This window comes from Lissotriton helveticus, chromosome 1_1 (genome assembly GCF_964261635.1).
Source record: "Lissotriton helveticus chromosome 1_1, aLisHel1.1, whole genome shotgun sequence".
NCBI classification, from domain to species: Eukaryota; Metazoa; Chordata; class Amphibia; order Caudata; family Salamandridae; genus Lissotriton; species Lissotriton helveticus.
In genome coordinates this window covers 1,907,095,437-1,907,116,756 of record NC_136057.1, presented here as the reverse complement: position 1 = coordinate 1,907,116,756, position 21,320 = coordinate 1,907,095,437, and the positions used below count along the sequence as shown (strand labels likewise).

The window sequence follows — 21,320 nt, the reverse complement described above, 5'->3', positions numbered from 1 at the left end:
CCCTGTGGCACGTTTTAAGTTGAAGAAAAAATTCCCCTTCCATCCTGAGGGACCCTGGGGGCCAAGTAGCCCACCAGGTGCTACCAGGAAGTACCACTGTGCTGCGTTGCAGAGAGATGGTGCAAGCCATGCCCCTTTTTCCATCTCTCTGCCTAGCAGCTCTGTGGCGCTTACTGGATGTACCTAGAGACCTAGCTGGACTCTAGGGACCCTCAGGATTGAAGGGGAATTATTTCCTCAACTAAAAACGCGCCACAGGGTGTGTTTGCACAGTGGTGAAGCGAGGGGATGGTGTAGGAAAGTGGCTCTATATATTTTGGACCGAAGTAAAATCAGCCGAACTACGAATTACAATTTACTCACCTGTGGGGGGCGCTAGAGGGCGCGCTTACGGAATGGCTGCCTAGACGCGCAGCTCCCGTTCCTTGGCACATAATCCTTCACCGATCCTGCGCCACGGGGTGCTAAATCACCCCAAAAAGGTCGGATCCTGAGTCCTGCATCGTTCCCCACGCTCGCTCCAAGTTTGGCGGCTCTACGTGCTCCGGAACCGGAGATACGGACGGTAGCAGTTTGACCGACCCTGCCACTGGAGCTCGGGCAGGCGCCGGACCGGCTGCTGTATCCACGCGACCCTGGGGATCGCCACGAGATTACAGGCCGCACCTCGCCGCCACAACCTGCGACCCTACTGGGAGGACGTGCGGCGATCGCCGCGAAGGTAGGAGACGTCTGGCCGCCCTGCCCAGAGCTGCGTCCCCCCCCCCTCCCCATCGCTGGTGGACCCTTGTTGTTGGTGCTAGGGGGGGGCTGCTCCTCCCATGCTGGACGGGGCTGCGGCCTGCCCGGACTGATTCCCGCCTCGCTACCATAACTGGCCGGCACAACGAATCTTGACGGACCTGCAGGGTCTGAGGCCTGACTCCACCGCGCTGGGACTTACCCCTGCACCGTGCTCCCTGCCGGCGGGCCCCTACACCGTGGCCACACCAGGAGATACTGTCGGGTCGGGGGCTTGCTGTGTCTCCCTCCTGCGGGGGGGCCCTGGATTGCCCCCCTGTGTGGCGATCCCCGGGGGGCTCTCTTCCTCGCTGCTAGCCGATGCTGTCTGTCCTGCTGGCCTGGATCCTATTGCACTGGAACTGCCACGGGCCCTGAAGCCTGGGCTTTGCCTCGATCAACCCTACGCCACTAGTGTCCTCTAAGTGCTCTGCGCATCTTTTCTCATACATCCACTGTCGCTACTCTGGAGCCTGGGGGGGCGCAGACCGGCGGAGCTCACCGACGTCTCTCCTGTTCTACTCTACTAAAGTACACTGCGGTGGGGCCATCCTGCCCCCTCCCGACTGACCACTCCTTCTCAAGACCATTGAATTGCCCTGCTACTGCCCATCCGGGTTTGTGGACTGTCGCTGGGAGCTGCAATGGGGCGCCCTGAACACCGCCAGCCTAAACTGAGCTTCGACAATGCTCGCAGAAGCGCTAAATCGACGCCGATGAACCCAGGGCCTAGCACATCTTCTCCACAACCCACCCCCCCCCCCCACCCCCGGCCCCTGCGGCGGATCTCACGAGTCTGATCCAAGAGATGCGACAGGGCTTTGCCACTGTCGTGGAAAAAGTGGATGGGGTAACGGCTCGATTGGATGCCCTTGTGCACAAGGTTGACCGCCATGAGGAACGCATTACGACTGCGGAGCAGCGGATATCCGACAACTCGGACACCACCGCGACCCATACGTCGCAATTGGCCAGGATGGACAATTTGCTACGCGTCATAGCGGCGAAGAACGAAGATTTGGAGGCGCGCAGTCGCCGCAACAACATACGCATAACGAATGTGCCGGAATCCACAGCCACAGGCAGAATGGAGCTGTACGTGGAAAAGTTGCTTAGGGGTTCCATCGGAGAGGACGTTTTTTCTCCTCAGTTCATAGTGGAGAGGGCCCACCGATCACTGGCGCCAATGCCCCAGCCTGGCTTACCTCCTAGGCCTATAATAGCATGGCTATTGAACTATCGGGATCGCGACACGGCCCTCCGGGCGGCCCGCACTCAGAAATCGCTGCAGTATAATGGGGTCACTTTTTCAATATATCCTGATTTTACACCGATGGTCCAGGACGAAAGGCGCAAGTTTCTGCCCGTAAAGAAAAAGCTGCGGGAGGCCCAAATTGACTATGCCCTCCTATATCCGGCGAAACTGCGAGTTACCCATCAGGGTAAGCAACGTTTCTTTACTAACCCGCAGAAAGCAGAAGATTTTTGGAAATCTGTGCGTGCAGCGCGCAGGGGCGGGAATGTGCCTGCTGAGGACCTGGAGAATGCTGATGTACCCCCTGAACAACAAGATGACTAACTGTACTTGCAGGATATGTGCACAACGCCGGCCACGCCTGCTGTCTCTCCAACAGCGTATGGAACTTTGGTAGCTGGAGTGATGAGAGAATGATGGACATGCATGGACACTGCACCCCAGTGGTAATGTACGCCAAGGACCACTCCCTTGGCCTTAGTCTCCACCGAGGGTAGTACAGTACTGGAGCTAAGGACCAGGTGGTGGCAGTACGCACTCTATGCTTTACCCCTACTGGGTGCTCCCCATTACATGGTTGTGTTTTTTGTTGCTGCTGTTGCGGTTGGAAGGGAGGTTGGGGCGGGACTACGAGGGTGGGATTCATGGCTACTGGCATGTTTGGGATGCTGGGGTGGGTGGGGGGAGGTTGGATTTTACGAGGCTTTTGTTGCTCAGACTGTATCTTTATCTGCTGATATGGTGTTTCTTTGGGTTTGGGCGGGATGGCTGTGGCTATATCACTATGGCCCTTCGGGCGTTTTCACATATAGACTTGCTTTATCTATGGCGGTATCGAATGCAAGTGCGAGATTGACATGCGTATCGTGGAATGTCAGGGGTCTAAATAATGCTAAGAAATGCAGAAATATAATTGCCTATCTGAACAGACATCATGTGCAAGTTGTTATGTTGCAGGAGACGCATCTGCCTGCTCAGGGCGATGCCACATTTGCGACAAAATGGGCTAGTGCCCGTGTTTTTTCCTCATACTCGACATATGCAAGGGGGGTTGCGGTGCTCATTGCCCGCGGAGTGCCTTTTCATCGTCTCGGAGAGGCGGTGGACAGAGAAGGGCGTTATGCTTTACTGTGGGGAAGAGTTGGCCGTGATGTCTATGTATTTGTATCTATGTACGCACCGAACGTTGATACTCCTGCCTTTTATTCTACGTTGTGGGGGAAGATTGTAGCTGTTGGGGCAAGACATGTTGTATGGGGTGGAGATTTCAACCTCGCACTAGTGCCCCCCATGGATAGGGCGGATGGTGTCAGCTCCTACAAGCCCAAGTCTAGGGAGACATTGGAGGGAATCATGGAGGAGGGTGGACTCTTGGATGCCTGGAGACACCTGCATACCCAGGGGCGGGAAGGGACACACTTTACCTCACACACCGGGACATGGGCGCGTCTCGACTATTTTCTAGTTGACAGAGAGGTTACTGCAGAGTTGATAAGAGTAGAACACCTGCCTAGAACCTTTTCCGATCACAGCCCTGTGTCTATGCAATTCAGCATTCCTGGGTGGGACGATCCACGTCCTCAGTGGCGACTGCGTCCTGATGTGCTTTTGGACAATGTCTTCTGCACTGAGTTGGGTGAGGAGATAGCAGATTTTTTCCCAAGGAATAAAGGCTCGGTAGAATCAGTTGAACACATCTGGGAGGCTTTTAAGGTCACCATTAGGGGCTTCTGCATCTCCAAGAGTCACGGGGTGCTGCGTGATATCCTACAGTCCATAGCTGCACTGGAGCGCAACCTGCGAGCTCTGGAACACCGCATGATCACAAATTCTGACCCACACCTACACGCCACCTTTAGGGAGACACTATCAAAGTTTGAAGAGGAGGCAGCCAGGGAGGCGAAATATCGGGGCAAACACTGGGTGGCTCGGAAATATTGTGAGGGTGATAGGCCTGGAAAAGTGCTCGCTGCAATCACACGACCATCTCGGGTGCACAACACTATACTTGAGCTTACTGACGACACCGGCACTATAGTCAGGGACCCGGCAGAAATACTGTCCACCTTCACAACACACTACTCTTCACTATATACTTCTACGGCAGTGGAACACACCTCATACGCTGAATACCTTAACGAGGTGGCATTATGCTGGCTCAGCGATGGGGACAGGGAGTTTCTTGCGGCTCCTATCGAGCTAGACGAGGTCCGTGAGGCCATCATGTCCCTTCGGAATGGCAAGGCGCCGGGGCTCGATGGCTTACCGGCCGAATTTTATAAAACCTACGTCGACATAATGGCGCCGGTGCTCCGCGAGGTCTTCACGGAATCCCTAGCCGATGGGATACTTCCCCGCTCTATGCGTGAGGTGGTAATCACCTCCCTTCTGAAACCGGATAAAAACCCCACCACCTGTGATTCATACCGACCACTATCCCTCCTAAACTGCGATGTCAAGATTCTAGCCAAGGTCTTAGCCACCCGACTGTCGCTGCTCATGACCAGGTTGGTCCTACCTGATCAGTCTGGCTTTGTGGCGGGAAGGTCTACGTCCCATAATCTTCGCACCCTCTTTGCCTTGCTTCGCACGGTTCACCCCGACATCCCTGTCGCAGCCGTGTTCCTAGATGCCACTAAGGCATTCGACTCGATCGAATGGCCTTACCTGTTTTCGGTTCTAGCCAGCATGGGTTTCCCCAAATTATTTATCTCTTGGGTTCGACTTTTGTATACGGACCCCACTGCGAGAGTGCTAATCAATGGCCGCCTGTCACTACCTAGTGCACTTACTAGAGGCACCCGGCAGGGATGCCCGCTCTCTCCCCTACTGTTTGCCATCGCGGTCGAACCGCTCGCCTGTCGTTTACGGCAGCTACACCGAGAGGGGGCAGTGCTATGTCTGCAACGGCAAATAGATGTGTCCCTATATGCTGATGATATCACATTATACGTTAAACATCCCGAGACGCATCTCAATCCCCTGCTTCGAGAATTCATAATGTTCGGAGGGGTATCGGGTGTCCACATCAATTGGGCAAAGTCGCAGTTTTTTCCCCTCACTGATGCAGTACATGTCTTCCCTCTCGATTACCCACTAGAGTGGTGTAGCGATGATCTTAAATATTTGGGGATTCGTATCTCTCGCGATAGAGATGAGACGTTACGTGCCAACTATGGAGTAGCCATGACCAAGTTAACTGCTTCAGTGGACAGATGGATCACTCTGCCGCTCTCCATGGCGGGTAGAGCCTCACTCATTAAAATGGTGATCTTACCTCGCTTCCTGTATCTTTTCCTTAACATCCCCTATTACCCTGGCGCTTTTTTCTTCAGAACGCTCCGCACGGAGCTGCGCAGGCTTTTCTGGGGTGGCAAATCCCCCCGCTTAAAATGGTCGACGCTGACGTCCCTGATTTTGAAACTTACTACCAATGTGCACAAGCGCACTTTGCCTACCATTGGATGGCTCCAACTCCTTTCATGCCGCACATAGCGGTAGAGGACTGGATCGTACACCCTATACCACTCAACGGGCTGCTGCACTGTCCTGAGCCGTCCGTCACCACTGCGAACACCTCAGTTTCCTGCACATTAGATGCATGGCGCCGCATTGCTAGACACCTGTCATGCCCGTTACCCTACTCTCCTAAATTGCCACTTTCTTACCACCCACAACTATCTCTCTTGTCGGAACGTGGTTTCCGTCAACTATGTGACAAATTACTCATCGCCTGCTGGGGCGACCTGTTCCATGAGAGTAGTTTCAAGACTAAGGAACTGTTCTTCAAGGCACAAGCGCACACCTCCCTTGAACTCTTTTACTACATTCGGCTACGTGCGGGGATGCGGGACATCTTACCTGATTATCCCAATGAACCTGAGACCCTAGCGCCACTGCACTTCCTGCTGGGGTCACAAGACGGGACCCACTTGGTCTCCGGTCTTTACCGCCAAATCCGCATTGCTGCCCCGGAGCCGGACTCTAGTGCTCGGTTGCGCTGGTCTGCTGAACTCGCCATCGACATTACCGATGAGCAGTGGAAATATTGCTGCACGCTCACCTCTCGCGTATCTGCTAGCAGCAGATTGAGAATTATTCACTACAAATTCCTTCAGAGGATATACTATACTCCGGCTCGGAAATATAGGTTCGGTTTGGCTGACAGCGACCGCTGTGAACGCTGCCGTGCTGACCATGCTGATTTCCTGCACCTGGCATGGGGCTGTCCTCAGGTTGCTCATTACTGGCAGTTGGTTGTGGAGGCTATTGCGGAGATGGTGGGTGAGGCGGTGCCCGCAGACCCCTTGGTCGCCATACTCGGATACACGATGCAAATGCCTAAAGGGTGCCGGAAATTTGTTGACACCGCCTTGCTCTTCGCCAAGCGACGCGTTGCTTGCCGCTGGGGCAGAGGAAGAGCGCCTAAGTTTAAGGACTGGCTTACAGATTTGACATATTGCCAAGATCAACACACCACTTTTGCCGAATTGGTACCCCTCTCTTGCAGGCCCAGAGATATTTGGGAACCACTAATGCACTATCTGCTCACGCGCCCGGACGACGATGCACGCTCGGGCGACCTGCCTCCCCCTCCTCAGCGCGCTAACATCCCTCCCGGATCGCAGCCCCTTGATACCTCCTGCGACATCTGACTCTCCTCGTCCCCACACGCTCTCATGCCCCTGCAACGTCCTGTATGAACTAGGCCGCCCAGGCGTGGCCTGACCCACACCCCCCCTCCTCTTTGGGCATGACTGTTCTCTTTTTTCTGCATCAACAGCCCGTTTCACGCTCTTGCTAGATGACACCCCGTTTTATATTCTGCATCTATAGGACACACCTTTGCAGGCTTCTGCCACACTGGGATAGCAGTCCCAGACATCAGTTCCGCCATGGGCTGCGGCCTGCCTGACCCACCTTGCTGCACCACTCATCATTTGCACTTTAGTACAGTCACATACGGCCTCGTAGTTATAACCTGAGTTGGGAAGTTTTGGGTTCCTGTTTTGAAAAAAAAAAATAAAGGAGAGGGATTTCATCTCTCGACTACAAAACCCTGTTCAACTGCTGCTTATCCTTGCTTGTCCTACTCCCCGGGCTGCAGAACCAGCATCATGTATGTCTTTTCTATACGCCGCCGGGCCCCCGGGATGCCGGCTACTGGGCTGTGTACTGTTCATAACTTTTGCTGCCAGCCTCCGGGTTGTAGGCGGACCAAGCTGTGTACCATACTCTGTTTACTCCAATAAAGCAGGTTGAACCCAAAAAAAAAAAAAAAATGTACTCACCTGTTATCAGGACAGACCTCAGTGCTGCATCTTTTAGCCCAGTTTTGGTCCTGAAAAGTAATTCTAACCGTACTTACCAATAACTTGAATTTCCTTCCATAGGCTAACATTGACTGATTTCACCTGAAAATTCTTTCAAGTGTGGAGTTTTGGAACATTAAAATATTCATCTAAAATCAGCCAAACTACGAATTCCGATTTACTCACCTGTTATCAGGAGAGACCTCAGTGCTTCATCTTTGAGCCCAGTACTAATCCTGAAAAGTAATTCTAACCATACTTTCCAGTAACTTGAATTTCTTTCTATAGGCTAACATTGACTTTTTTCACTTGGAAATTCTTCAAAGTGTGGAGTTTTGGAACTTTAAAATATTTATCTAAAATCAGCCGAACAACGAACTCCGATTTACTCACCTGTTATCAGGAGAGAACCCAGTGCTGCATCTTTTAGCCCAGCACTGACCCTGGAAAGTAATTCTAACCGTACTTACCAGTAACTTGTATTTCCTTCCATAGGAATCCATTGTCTGGTTTTCACCAGAAAAGTTTCTGTCTATTTTCACAAACTACAAATATTCCTTAAAAATCGCCTTTATGGCTTAAACGCATTCTTTCAACTGTTTACAGGAGATGCACCAGTGCTAGATCCAGGATCCACCACTGAGTAAGAAAAAGTAACAATAACACTACCTACCTGCTAAGTGAATTTCCTCCCATACGATAACATTGGTCATTCTATGTGAAAAAGTTTCTAAGTGTCAACTTTTAAAATACAATAATATTCCTTAAATATCATTACTGTAACTAAAATGCTTTTACTCAACTGTTTACAGGAGATGTCCCAGGACTGAATCTAGGATCCAGTCCTGTGGTTAAAAAAGTAATCCATAAAGTAACTAATTGCATTTAACTAGAAATTCCCATTTAGCTTAATGTTGCATTGTGTTTGAAATTGTGTTACCCATTGCAACAACTGTAACTACTGTACTTAAAAGTCTATTGCCTATTTACAAAGTATTTAATTTAAAGTAATTCATTCTGAGAAAGTATATTTTGTAATGTAATATATAATGTAAGTCTAATGTAATTTAAAAAATAAAATATCTAAAAATAAATAGTTTAAAAAAATGTAATAAATCAGTATCAAAAAATAAATATAACAATTAATACAGTTAAAAATTGTCAGTTACAAAACCTTTGAAATTCACAGAAAAAAACCATAGGTTTCAGACATGGTATAGTTAGGAATTAGCATTCAAAAAACCTTTGAAATTCACTGAAAAAACCATTGGTTTCAGACATGTTATAGTTAGGAATTAGCATTTAAAAAACCTTAGAAATTCACTGAAAAATCCATAGGTTTTAGGGGTGTTATAGTTAGCTGAACATTTCACTCGTACAAAACCACTGAAATTCCTCCGTTATAGTTAGTTGTACTGACGATAACTTGCGCGCCTGCAATCCACTGCTGATGATGTCACATATTACATCATTCATTACATGGTCAATGACGTCACTGATGACATCTCAAATTATGTCACTGATGACATCATTCACGTGACAATCTGATACATCTCATCATACACTAGTATAACCTTTCAACACTCATTATAAAATATGGAGTACCATATTTCAAACCATTGACAAGCCAATACAAGTTTCTAAAACCCACTCAGTGATTCCTACATCTACACACATATCTAAACACTTACCTATAGATTCACTCATACATGCTAACAAAGATCAATAGAACACTATTAAATATACTTATACACCTACATCGACATTACACACCAGCACACATCCTATTCACTTATGCAGTCACCCTACTCACTTATGCAAACAATTGATCATACCTACATTTACTAAGCTACACACTTATACAAACACCACTTTATTTATTCATATAGATAGTAATGTAGTGTAGTTCCTAAATTCCCAATAGGCTCTGCGCATTGGAATAATATATCCTATAGTTTAGACGTAGGACTAAGGTCGATTGGGTCTCTATCGAATGTATTAAAATTAATAGTGAGTGCCAGCTAGCTCAGAGGTCACTAGAAACTTACTTGAATACACAAGAAGGTATTAGTTTCTGACATACGCATAAACATGACAACTTTGTTTCCCAAGAATAAGAAATGTATCTCTAGAGTCGCGGAAACAATAGATAAGTATTTCACTCAGTCAAACGCGCATGCTTCGTTCCTACAGAGGTGCAGAGAAATAGAGAGACGGGCATTTTCAATAAAAGGTTTTATTGAACAGTCTCCTTTCTCATGCAAGTAAAGTGAACTGCTACAATCGTAATGCAGGCTGAAAAGTATAATGTATACTGCGAGAACAATATTATAAAATAATACTGTAAGAGCATTGTATGGTTTCTAAGCCATATAAAAATACATACATAAATAACAATGACTAAAAAATACTCAACTGGTGCTTCTAAATACGTCTACCCCAATGTACCTACCCTAAGTCTAGTACGCGGGAGGGAGTAAGTATTGTGTAGCATAGATTTGGTTTACTATGCCAAGAATCTATCCAAGATTTCTCTTAGGTTCTAATAAGCTCCATACCTTAGTTTAGAATGAAGGAGGTCTGGTATCTCTGTCTCGGGACTCGATTTCCCAACACCCCACAAGGGGAGCTTGGAAACACTGGCGCTGGTTTCTCAGTGAGAGAAAGGACAGCTTCTCGATCAGTGCGTCACCTGGAGGGTCGGCTTCCTTCGGCACTTGCTGTAGCGAGCTGCGTCGGGCAGGTAGATAGTCGAACTGCTCCGAATCATCGTGTCTTGCTAGAGCAAGTGAAGGCATATTTATACCTTGAAGGTGTCTAGTTTGACGTAAAGTCAGGCATAATAACGTCAGTAAAGAACCCCAAGGGAATAGTAGTACTTTGTAAAGTACATGAGTTCTTGGACAAATCAATATTCAAGCAAGGGGAGGTCCCTGACTGCTGAAGCCGATTTTCCAAGAAATCGTTGTGACGTTTTGGTACGAGTGGGAGTAGCCATGCCTGTATTTGGGCTGCATAGGCTATGTCTAAATAAGGGAATGATTTCTATGCCTATATTAGGGCAATGTGAATTGTACCTATATAAGGGCATGAATCGGGATAATTCGCTCAGATCCTAAAACGCCATACAACACCCGTGCCACTTTAGTATGTACGACATCACTTAGTTCAAGGCACATAAAACATATCTAAAGCATGATGTGTTAACACCCCACTCAAAATTTAAAAAAAATGCATTGGTATTGGTTGTATACGAAAAAGAGCACTTGTGCTGTATGCATGTTAAAAGCAATGTTTCATTCAAAGCATATAGTATGACATTGGAAATTCTATCCGAATGAATCACTAAAATATATTTATGAAATGGCTCTTAAATACAGAAGAAAAAAGGTTGAGAGCATTCCATGACATAATTTATAAATCGTTTGGTTGGGGACAAGTTCAAATCTTTTCTCAAAGAATTCTTGTTCTCTAGGAATAGATCTACTTTAAGCATATTACTTTGTGCCCAAAAAAATTAAATAATCAATTTTGGAAAAAAGTCAAATCATGGAAAAATAGAGTTCCAAATTTAGAAGTTTGTTATGGAAAGTGAAGGTCGAATTCAGAGTCCCACAGAAAACTGTATGCAAACTTCAAAAGCCAGTTTCATTGTTTGGAGAAAACATCAAATCTTCTAAGCTGGTAAAGAATTTGTCTACTACTGTAGGTGAAAGTTGGACTACCTCGTTAAGCAGATCGATCGCACAAAGATGAGAAGCATCGCCGTCAGCGTCAACCTCATTAGCAATGTTCGAAGTAGATGGTACCTGTGTGCCTGTCGCTCCACGTATCTCACCATCTGCAGTTTGTGTCTGTGAGATCTCAACGAATGCCGTCATCAGGATTGGTAGCCGCTGGGGACAACACAGTGCATGACCCGTTACCGGTCTAAGCAAAGTATCAACATCCGTTGGCCGGACTGATGGGAGTGACAGACAGATGTCTAGCTCACATTCTTCTCCACATAGCAGGCATCGTTGCCAGATTGGTTGGAATGATAGAAACCACGTGGTATTTAGATCTCTTAAACGAGCCAAGCCCAAAATCTGTATCATGCGCTCACGACACTTCATTGCCAGGAGAGTGTTCTCTAAGGTAATCTGGAGTCGATGGTGACTTGACTTGCCATATCGGAGCAGAAGAAACAAAAACAGTATCCCTGCTCCGAGTTCCAAAATGAGAGGCAGGACGCCGAACACAGAGTGCACGAAGTTTGGAAATATGCAGAGGACTGCTTCAAAGGGTGCTACCAGTCCCGAAAAAACTGTCTTAAATACATGTACAATACCACTGGTATCAGACATGTTTAAGATACGACCTTACATTTCTGAGAAATGTATAGGGCAGTTTGTGGATAAAAGGGCATGTATCTCTGCAGAAGTCCTTGCAACTTGCAGATCATACGTCTCTTTGGACGAGGACAGTGGCACAGTTTTTTGTAAAAGATTGGCTTTCATTCTGCTTAAAGTATCAATTTGTATAGAAGAGATTTTCAGTGAAGGCCATAACGGCGACTCCCCATCTGTCTTGGTTTTATTAGGAAACAATACTTGTATACAGCAAGTGACCCTGTCTGACACAGTTACGAGATAGGCTATTCCTGGCAACATGCCACAGCAGCTGTGATCATTCAACACAATATAGCTTCCATTAGAAAGATGCCTAAAAATTGGATCTATCACTGCAGCTGGAAAACCTTGCAGGTGGCAGGATAAGTTGGTCGAAGAACCATCGCAGGCCCCGTGTAAGTTAATACCCTGACATAAAAGTGTACCGCCTAGTGCGTTTTTGAATTTTGTACCACTAAGAAACACTTCTTTTCCCCCACTCCAACATCTGTGTGTATATGGTAAATCCCAGGATGTCTTGATGTATTCTTTACCCAACCTTTCATATACGCCTGCTGGTGTATGTTTCAAACAATACTGAAAATGGAAAATTGTGACAGGCAGAGTGATTGTTCCGTGTATTATCCATTCTGTTGCTGGCTTCTCAGAAACAGTTAATGGTAATCTTTCTAGTTTTTCAATGCTCAGCACAGTATAGTCTGCTCCTCTTTGTGCAAAAGTAATTTGTTTAACTGTAAGGTTAAATTCAGAAAACAATGACGTGGTGTTGTTTAGACACCATGGGACATAGCCAGAACGAAGATTTTGTAACGTCCAGACTAAAAGCATTATAGAACGCAGTTGTGACTGTCCATGCTGTAACATGACCAAGTACTGTCCCATTATGTCTATGGCAGAGGATACTATGCTGTTCAAAGAATAAATTCTGGATGACAAAGTCGGTAACCCATTGTCAACTACAGAGAGAGATTTCTCTAAATTAATATGATCAATTTCTCGTATTCGTTCTGCAGTCTCTGCTTGTGTTGCTTTTCCAAGCTTCATTATAAATGGCATATATACCAGCGTATATAAAACGTTTATGACGCGGTTTCATAGGTCCTTGTAAGAAGTCCCTTAAATCAATGCCATCTTTAAGTAAAGATAAGTGTTGTTTTACCTCCGTTAATGTGGACGTTTGTAGCCACTCAAGGCACAGTTTTCCTACACTGTATGTTGTTACTATCCCTCTATGTTGTCTCTGGACATATCTTGGATCTGGCCTAGTGAATGTAAACCCTTGTGTTTTATTCAGGAATCTATCTTGACAGTTGTTTGTGTCTGTGGGCCAGATTAACCCTTTTTTCCAATCAGGATCTGTTCTGTTTTTAAATAAAATAGTTTTTACATTGACCACCCCCTCTGTAGTGTTCTTACTATCAGGTGTAGCTGTAGGTATGGACGGTTTGTTTACATTTTTTCTTAGCTAGGCAAAGACAAGATGTCTGTTGAACAGTGTCATTCAAAAACATTATTTGTTCGGGGATTATGCAGGCTCTAAAAAAGGCTTCTAATCCCTGCACCAGCCAGTCTTTTGTGCCCCAAACAGTTTTTGTCTCAATGTTGTCTTCCCAAAAGTCAAAACCTAATGTGAAGAGCTGAGCATAAAAGGCCGCAGAATAAATTTGCTTAGTATTAGTCAATATACTTTTCATTCCTGTCTTATTAACATTTTTAAAGTAAAATGTTTCTGGATTTGAGATATTAAAACCTGAGAAGTATGGATATTTTTCATAAAATGTTCTTGAGCTACCCTTTGGTGGCGTTGGACAATGTTTCCATTGATTAAAAGTATAAACATTTCTAGGATTTGCAGATTTGTGCAAGAAATTATGACCATAGTGATTATAACAGTACATTTGTTCATAATCGGATGAACCTTCTAAGTATTCATGATTTGTAAATTTTGCAGATATTTGTAAGTCTGAATTCATATTATTAACAGTCTCAAAGTCCCAATCATCAGAAAAGATACTAGATGATACAAAGTCACTCAAGGAAACCTTGAATTGGTGTAGAATCTTTAACAGCTCTGCAGGACCAAAGATGTCATAATCAGTTCTGTCCCAAGCTATACCACCAGGTATAGGAACGGCTGTGATGTTCACTGATGACAAGTCACTTTGTTCACGATGAGATGATTTGTGTGGCTTGATGAGTAAGTTGATATTCTTACTTGCTGTGTCCTTTTTACTATATCTTCTATTTATCAGCATTCCCAAAGTTAATACAGAGTCAACCAAAGTAGAAGAAAAAGTACACCCAACACAATCTAAATTTCAATCCATGGTAAAACCAAACAAGTCTTTTCCATTTGATGGAAAAGTTCTGTTGCTTGTTCTGTGAAAGTTATTTTTGCTGGTGTTGTTTCAGGTTCACTGGGATCCTCGGAAAACGTATCAAAGTTAATGAAATAGCCAGAGGCAGTTCTGTCAATTGTTGGTATTGCATCAGAATTATTTGAAATCGCTGGAGCTATTTGAACACTTGTCATATTAGTGTAGTCGGTTGCTATTTCATTGTAGACAGCTGTTTCTTGACGAACTGTTATTTGAGTCTCAAGAGGCCCAAGTTCCATGGCTTTGTTGCTTAGGCCTTCTTTTTGCACTGCAGAGTCTTCAAAGGTCTCTCAGTTTGAACCTCTTGGATAGTAGCCAGATTTGGTCGTCTGCTATATCTTTGGAGTCCACTTGTCCTACTACTTATGATTGGCCACATGATGTGGTTTTACCAGGTCGATAGATACAAACCTGTTCGCCTTTCTTCCAGCAAGGGGTGGCAGTAACACTGTTCTTGATCTGTGGATTGCTAGCACAGGTACTGGTTGTCTGTAAGAAGGCCGTAGGACTGAGGTCGACTAGGTCTCTATTGAATGTATTAAACTTAATAGTGAGTGCCAGCTAGCTCAGAGGTCTCTAAAAACTTTCTCGAATATACAAGAAGGGATTCGTTTCTGACACCCGCATAAACACGACAACTTTGTTTCCCAAGAATAAGAAATGTATCTATAGAGTCGCGGGTACAATAGATAAATATTTCACTAGTCAATCGTGCATGCTTCGTTTCTAGAGAAGTGCAGAGAAATAGAGAGACGGGCGTTTTTAATAAAAGGTTTTATTGAACAGTCTTCTTTCTCATGCAAGTAAAGTGAACTGCTACAATCGTAATGAAGTCTGCAAGGTAAAATGCTTACAGCGAGAACAATATTATAAAATAATACTGTAAGAGCATTTTATGGTTTCTAAGCCATAGAAAAATACATACATAAATGACAATGACTAAAAAATACTCAACTGGTGCTTCTAAATATGCCTACCCCAATATACCTAACCTAAGTCTAGTACGCGGGCGGGAGTAAGTATTGTGTAGCATAGGTTTGGTTTTCTTTGCCAAGAATCTATCCAAGATTTCTCTTAGGTTCTAATCAGCTCCATACCTTAGTTTAGAATAGAGGAGGTCTGGTATCTCTGTCTCGGGACTTGATTTCCCAACACCCCGCAAGGGGAGCTTGGAAACACTGGAGCTGGATTCTCAGCGAGAGAAAGGACAGCTTCTCGATCGGAGCGTCAGCTGGAGGGTCGGCTTCCTACTGCACTTGCTGTAGCGAGCTGCGTCGGGCAAGTAGATAGTCGAACTGCTCCGAACCACTGTGTCTTGCTAGAGCAAGTGAAGGCATATTTATACCTTGAAGGTATCTAGTTTGACGTAAAGTCGGGCCTAATAACGTCAATAAAGAACCCCAAGGGAATAGTAGTTATTTGTAAAGTACATGAGTTCTTGGACAAATCAATATTCAAGCAAGGGGAGGTCCCTGACTGCTTAAGCCGATTTTCCAAGAAATCGCTGTGAGGTTTTGGTATGGGTGGAAGTAGCCATGCCTGTATTTGGACTGCATGGGCTATGTCTAAATAAGGGGATGATTTCTATGCCTATATTAGGGCAATGTGAATTGTACCTATATAAGGGCATGAATCGGGAAAATTCGCTTGGATCGTAAAACGCCATACAACAGTAATTCATACTTAGTGTGTTATAAAATCACTATTACAAGTATACAGTTTTTGATACAGTCACTCGTACATTCACTGAGTCTTATTTATACTTATTTATATACAACAACTGTCACATACACTGCCTTTTATATTTCTACTTTGTTGGACATGTATCGTTGAGAAATATATTTATTCATCACCACACCCATAAAGAGATTCAGTCACCCAAACAACTGTTTCCACGTGCAGTCTTAACCTCATATACCTACGAAATCAACTATTTACACAACTTTGGACAGTCAAACACCTCCCACCCAACCACACACACATTCACTATCCTATACCAATACTCACTTAACTAATGAATAACTAATATAGACTTTCACATAGCTAGTAACCAATATATGTAGTAGTTTACACAACAAGAGATAGAGTGATACAGATATTAACACAGTTTAATCACTATCCCATATATTTAGTGAGACACTTTAAATTAGTCACTTACACACACACACACACACACACACACACACACACACATACATATATATATATATGTAGATGATGGGAAGCTTGTAGAGTTGAGGTCAGGTGGCACCAGGGTCTAATGCTTGCATATCTGTGGCAATAAATGTTAACAACTTCCTCTTTTTCTCAACATTTTGAACAGGAAGCAGTCTTGATAAACGTTTTCAGTCATACCTGTCACGTTGCAAACCATATGCTTCCTGGTCAAACCACTCGTTCAGCCTCCTGGTAATCAGCCAGTTTACCAGAGAGACTGGGAGGGACAGCCGCAGCCAGGTCTTGAAGCGGGTATGGATCCACGTATCCCAGGGGAACCCATGATCTATTAGCCGGCTCACAATCCAACCACCTCTCTTTGTGCTGATGAAGACCTACAAAACAAAGCAGGGATCAACCCCTGTATTACTTTCTAATTTTAATCTACAATTGGGCGTGATTACAGTTTCCCGTTTGACAAGAGCAATAGAAATATACAGGGGCTGGAAAAATATCATTCCTGTTTCCCATCAAGTTATGTTTTGAGATGCCAAAATTACATGAATGCTTTATGATTTTTTTTTAAGTAGGGCTATGAAATGTCCTGCCTTTCATTTAAGAGTTTAACACATTCTTGGAGTTACAATCTTGACTCACATGAATTAAACAAACTAGAATAAAAGTAGATTATAATGGTTTGTAAAAATGAAAGCCAAGACTGGCAATTGTGCCGATAGCAACACTCTAAACGCAAAGTCTGTAGCTATTCAGCTGTAAACTCAATCCACCAATTACTGGGCAAGATGTACATATGAACAAATCTGAATAGGCTCCCACCCACTAGTTTATGATTGATTTTGAACTATTTGTAAAACGGTTGCTCATGCATGATGCCTCACCAATAGACCAGGGGCATTAGGAAGTGACGCATGCACCCTTTCACATGCAGTGACACAACAGGAGTAATCCTTTGCCTCTAAACAGCCTCTGGCTAGCAGAGGAGGGGTTAGGAAAGGGACATTACTCGAAACTACAGCAATAATTGTAATGCGGCTTGACCATGCTGAAAGTTACAGCCGCTCAGCTTTGATGGACAGGCCACTCTGTGAAGTAGCAACAAATCAGCCCGAAACCAGTGGAGGCAGGGAACAACGCTACCAGGTCAAAGGTAAACCAAATGAAAGAAATAGTTAAAGAACCAACGGTTTACAATCCAACAGTCAGCACCCTAGGAAGAGACACACACAAAAGGGCCATTAAAAAGCATGGCATGGGAGCACAGAGGCATGTGGGGCACAGACGCCAACCAAAATCTGATGGCACAATTACAAGTTAACATGTGAAATAAAGAGAATCACCAATCTGAGCCTCTACGAATTTATCCTATATTGTTCTTCTGAAGAGTGTCTTAGGCTCTTTTCATCTGTGATTATTCTGAACAGCTGTTCCAAATCACCTACATCCTAACCTGGGGCAGCCTCTGCCATTCCAGTACCAAGATCCAGATACATCAGCTGTGCCAATGTACCCCTTACATACCCTGCAGCACTTTACTAATCCAGTATTTGTGTCCTCACAGAATTGTGCTTGGTTTTCTTTACTGGAGTACACGCACAATTCTGCCAATGTCCCTGTGCCCTGTGAATACTCTATTTGCCCCAGTACTGGGAACAACACATGCCTCAGACTAAGCGCCTCAGTCCTAAATAGCAGAATCATTTTCCTAAAAATTGGACAACATTGTCACTGAAAAAGACAACATTTATCATGAGCCACAAATTCACGTTGTTACATAAAGACACCAAAATAAAAATAATAACCACGCCCACAACACTACATAATATACACACACTAAACAAATATGGAATTGAAAAGCATTCCACGATATTTACACACACTCACACATACACCCTTACAAATTGAAATGGGTGTGCATTGACAACTCCTGCATCCCACTCCTTATCAGCTGCACCTCGTTTGTCATTCAAAGACAGGTCATTTCCAGAGACAGTCCAGTCAGAGGCACTGCAACATGCCTGTGATGTAGCACAGATTTTTTTCTTTCATTTGTAGGGGTGCATCAGAATCACGAGTAGTCCGCACCTACACATATATTACCTTACTGTACTAATTTAGGGCATTAGAACGTGAACTGTAATAACGTAAAAGGTGATGTATTAGGGATACATTCTATGTAAAAATGAAGAAATTGAAGTTGCAACTACGTGTTTAGCAGAAACATACAGAATTCGTATATGCTGCTGACAATTATTCACCTATTTTGATGTGCTCAGGTAACGTGTTGGCTTAGAAATGTACAGTAATTAGTGTTCATTTTATATGCAATCCCATGAGCCCTTTGTGCCACTTCCTAAGTTGACCAATTTCTGCAGGCCTGACTGTATTATTCTCCTGGAAGCTCTTGCATTAGATTTAATAGTTGAATATTATGTGCATGTAGGATTTGTTTTTCTCACATTGCTGTTGCAGGTGGATAATTCAGCCTTGCTCGCTAGAATAATGTCTTTGTTTTAGGAATTAAGCTTAGGGAGAAGAGGATACATTAATCGTTGATACTGATAATGGAGAACTGTTGTACGTTCCCATCAGAGCAAGCCTGGGAAATCAAGGTCATATTGCCAAGGCCTTTGAGCATCACTGCCTAGTGGAAAATGACCTACAAGGAGGTTGCTTGACCAGATGGTGTGATGGTGCAATGCATCTTGGGATGCTACCTGCAAGGTTATTGTTTCAAAGTAGGGACAGGGTCCAGGGGACTTCTGCCTTGCCTTGGGGAAGAGAGCATCTTAAAAGGAGCTCTGTCACTTTATGCTACTTAACCCTTTTGAATATGAAGAGACTTTTTAGGAAGGCTTCACACGCTGACACCTTAATGGAAGCTTGCCTTGGGGAATGCTATGTAGGGATGTCATGCTAGTAGTAGAGTAGGGAAAGACTAATGCTCTATACCCACGAACTGCCAATGAATGGGAACCTGGATATTTGCTCAGTCATCTTTTGCATTCTGGTTCATTCTCGAACTGATAATCTGTGCATATTGCACCGCCTTACCGCCATCCATAGGTTTGGCTTTGTATTAGTTCTGATGTATTTTTACACCCTCACTTTGTGGTGTCTGTATTCCCAACTGTTCTTAGCTTTGTAATAAACTAACTAAGCCTTATTTGGAGTCTGTGATTCTGCTGAGTCATGATACATTGGAACTAAATTGATTGTTTTGCTAACAATTTCTTTCCCCTGCATACTTGCATGCGGACAAAAAGAGCTATTGACTTGGGATTCCAGAGCAGATCTAGAACATGTTACCCAGCTCCATCACCTGTGTCAGTATATCTTTTGCTGCCCCTGAGGAGCGGCTACTTGATGATGAAAGAGTGAATATGCAAACCGGAGGTCACTCTCTTTAGTGTGTCTGATGAGGAGGTATTGGGGAAAAACAGCTACCTCCAGGTGTAACCCTTGACTAGTGGCAGAAAGGAAGCAGGTGCTTAGCCCACTTCCATGCCATGCCTGTCTATGCTTGGGTATTGGCTGCACTATTCCTCTGGATCGTTCCAGAGGAGCAGCAGAGTCATGGTTAGCATTGATTACTTGAGATAATCTCAACCTGCATCAACCAGCTCAATAAAGCAGTATATCAGTCACTTCAGGACAGGCAATTGTTAGTACGTCAATTCTATGTTACTGTCCATTTCTTCCCTGTACTCAGTGCCATCAACAGGAACGTGTGGCACTTAAGCCATGCCACACCATTATCATAATTGTCTCCCCTGGCACTCCATGGATGTGTAAGGTCTCTGGGATGATGGGGATACTATCACATATGTGCACCTCTTTCCTGATGCAGCATATCAAAGCTTCATCGTCTGTCAGGCAGTAATTGATTTCCAGGGAATATGGCAACACAGGGCTTGTTTGGTAAGTGCAACACAGACTCACAAGGCATGCCTTTACACTCGGGGCATAACATCACAGTGGCAGACACACCACAGAACACTCTTCTCTACATGACTCCCAATGAATCTATGGATGTTCGCATGTATGAAATGGGAAGAAATGTGATTGATGTGCAAATGTAATCCAATTATGCATGCCTTTTGGGCATGTGGTGATGCTGTGTATGGCCTTTTTCACCATTGCTTTCCCCACTTTATACGTACAACCACTGTACATCCCAGAGGTAAGACTGACCACCCACACAGATCCAAAAAATCACTGATTGTTATTGTACTCCCCGAGGTAGGATGCAAGGCAATCCTTGAATGTTGCATGCTAAACAATATGGTTCTGGAATAGGGTATACAGAGAGACCAATATCTATGTCTGCCAGATGGCCCAGATTCCAGAGGTCAATGTCTGCATAAACACACCTTATCAGTGACTTACCTCTTTACCTTAGCTGCATGTGGTGTTATTGTATTACATTGGAAGAATAGTGTTGAGTCAAAGTTGAAATGTGTGACATATCTCCATTACCAACCTCACATCTGGAAACACCATTATGTGCTTCAGTCTGTTGCAGAAGATATTCTTATCCATCAGAAGGTACGATTGTAATGTTCATATATCCTACGACCAGCCCTATGTTTGACTTGCATTGAGGAACACAGGTGCGATGAGTGTGTGCAATTTCCTACTTTGTCCACGTATCACCTGGAGGATGCTCCAACTACTGCATATGTACAAACCTCTATTAGGTGTACCATACAATTCAATGTTCATTTATGGATGTAGCTGGTTCAAAATTGACAATGGCATAATCTGCGCTACTGGACTTCTCTGCCCTCGCTCCTTTGTGTGCCTTTTTTTGTCCCACACAGCGTGCATATACACTACAAAGGTGTATGACTCCACAACCCATGAATTCTCAGAGGCGAATGACACATAAGTGGAAAATCGGTCATTCCTAAGCTATCAACAGGACACACAAGCTTCCATCTCCATTCATCTGTTACTTAATTTAGTTTTACTCCTAAAATACTAAGTTGGCAAACAAGAGGGCCCCCAAACCTTATTCAGGAGAAAG

At 44.6% G+C, this 21,320-nt stretch overlaps 1 protein-coding gene across 1 annotated transcript in view; it reads right to left on the bottom strand.

Annotated features, from left to right (window-relative positions):
- The window catches only part of LOC144754764 (dimethylaniline monooxygenase [N-oxide-forming] 2-like), a 368,566-nt gene that overhangs the window by 169,845 nt on the left and 177,401 nt on the right, over nt 1-21,320 (bottom strand). Inside the window, exon 6 of the mRNA XM_078642962.1 lies at nt 16,472-16,668. Coding sequence (XP_078499088.1) covers nt 16,472-16,668 — 197 coding nt within the window. The remainder of the gene's footprint in view (nt 1-16,471; nt 16,669-21,320) is intronic.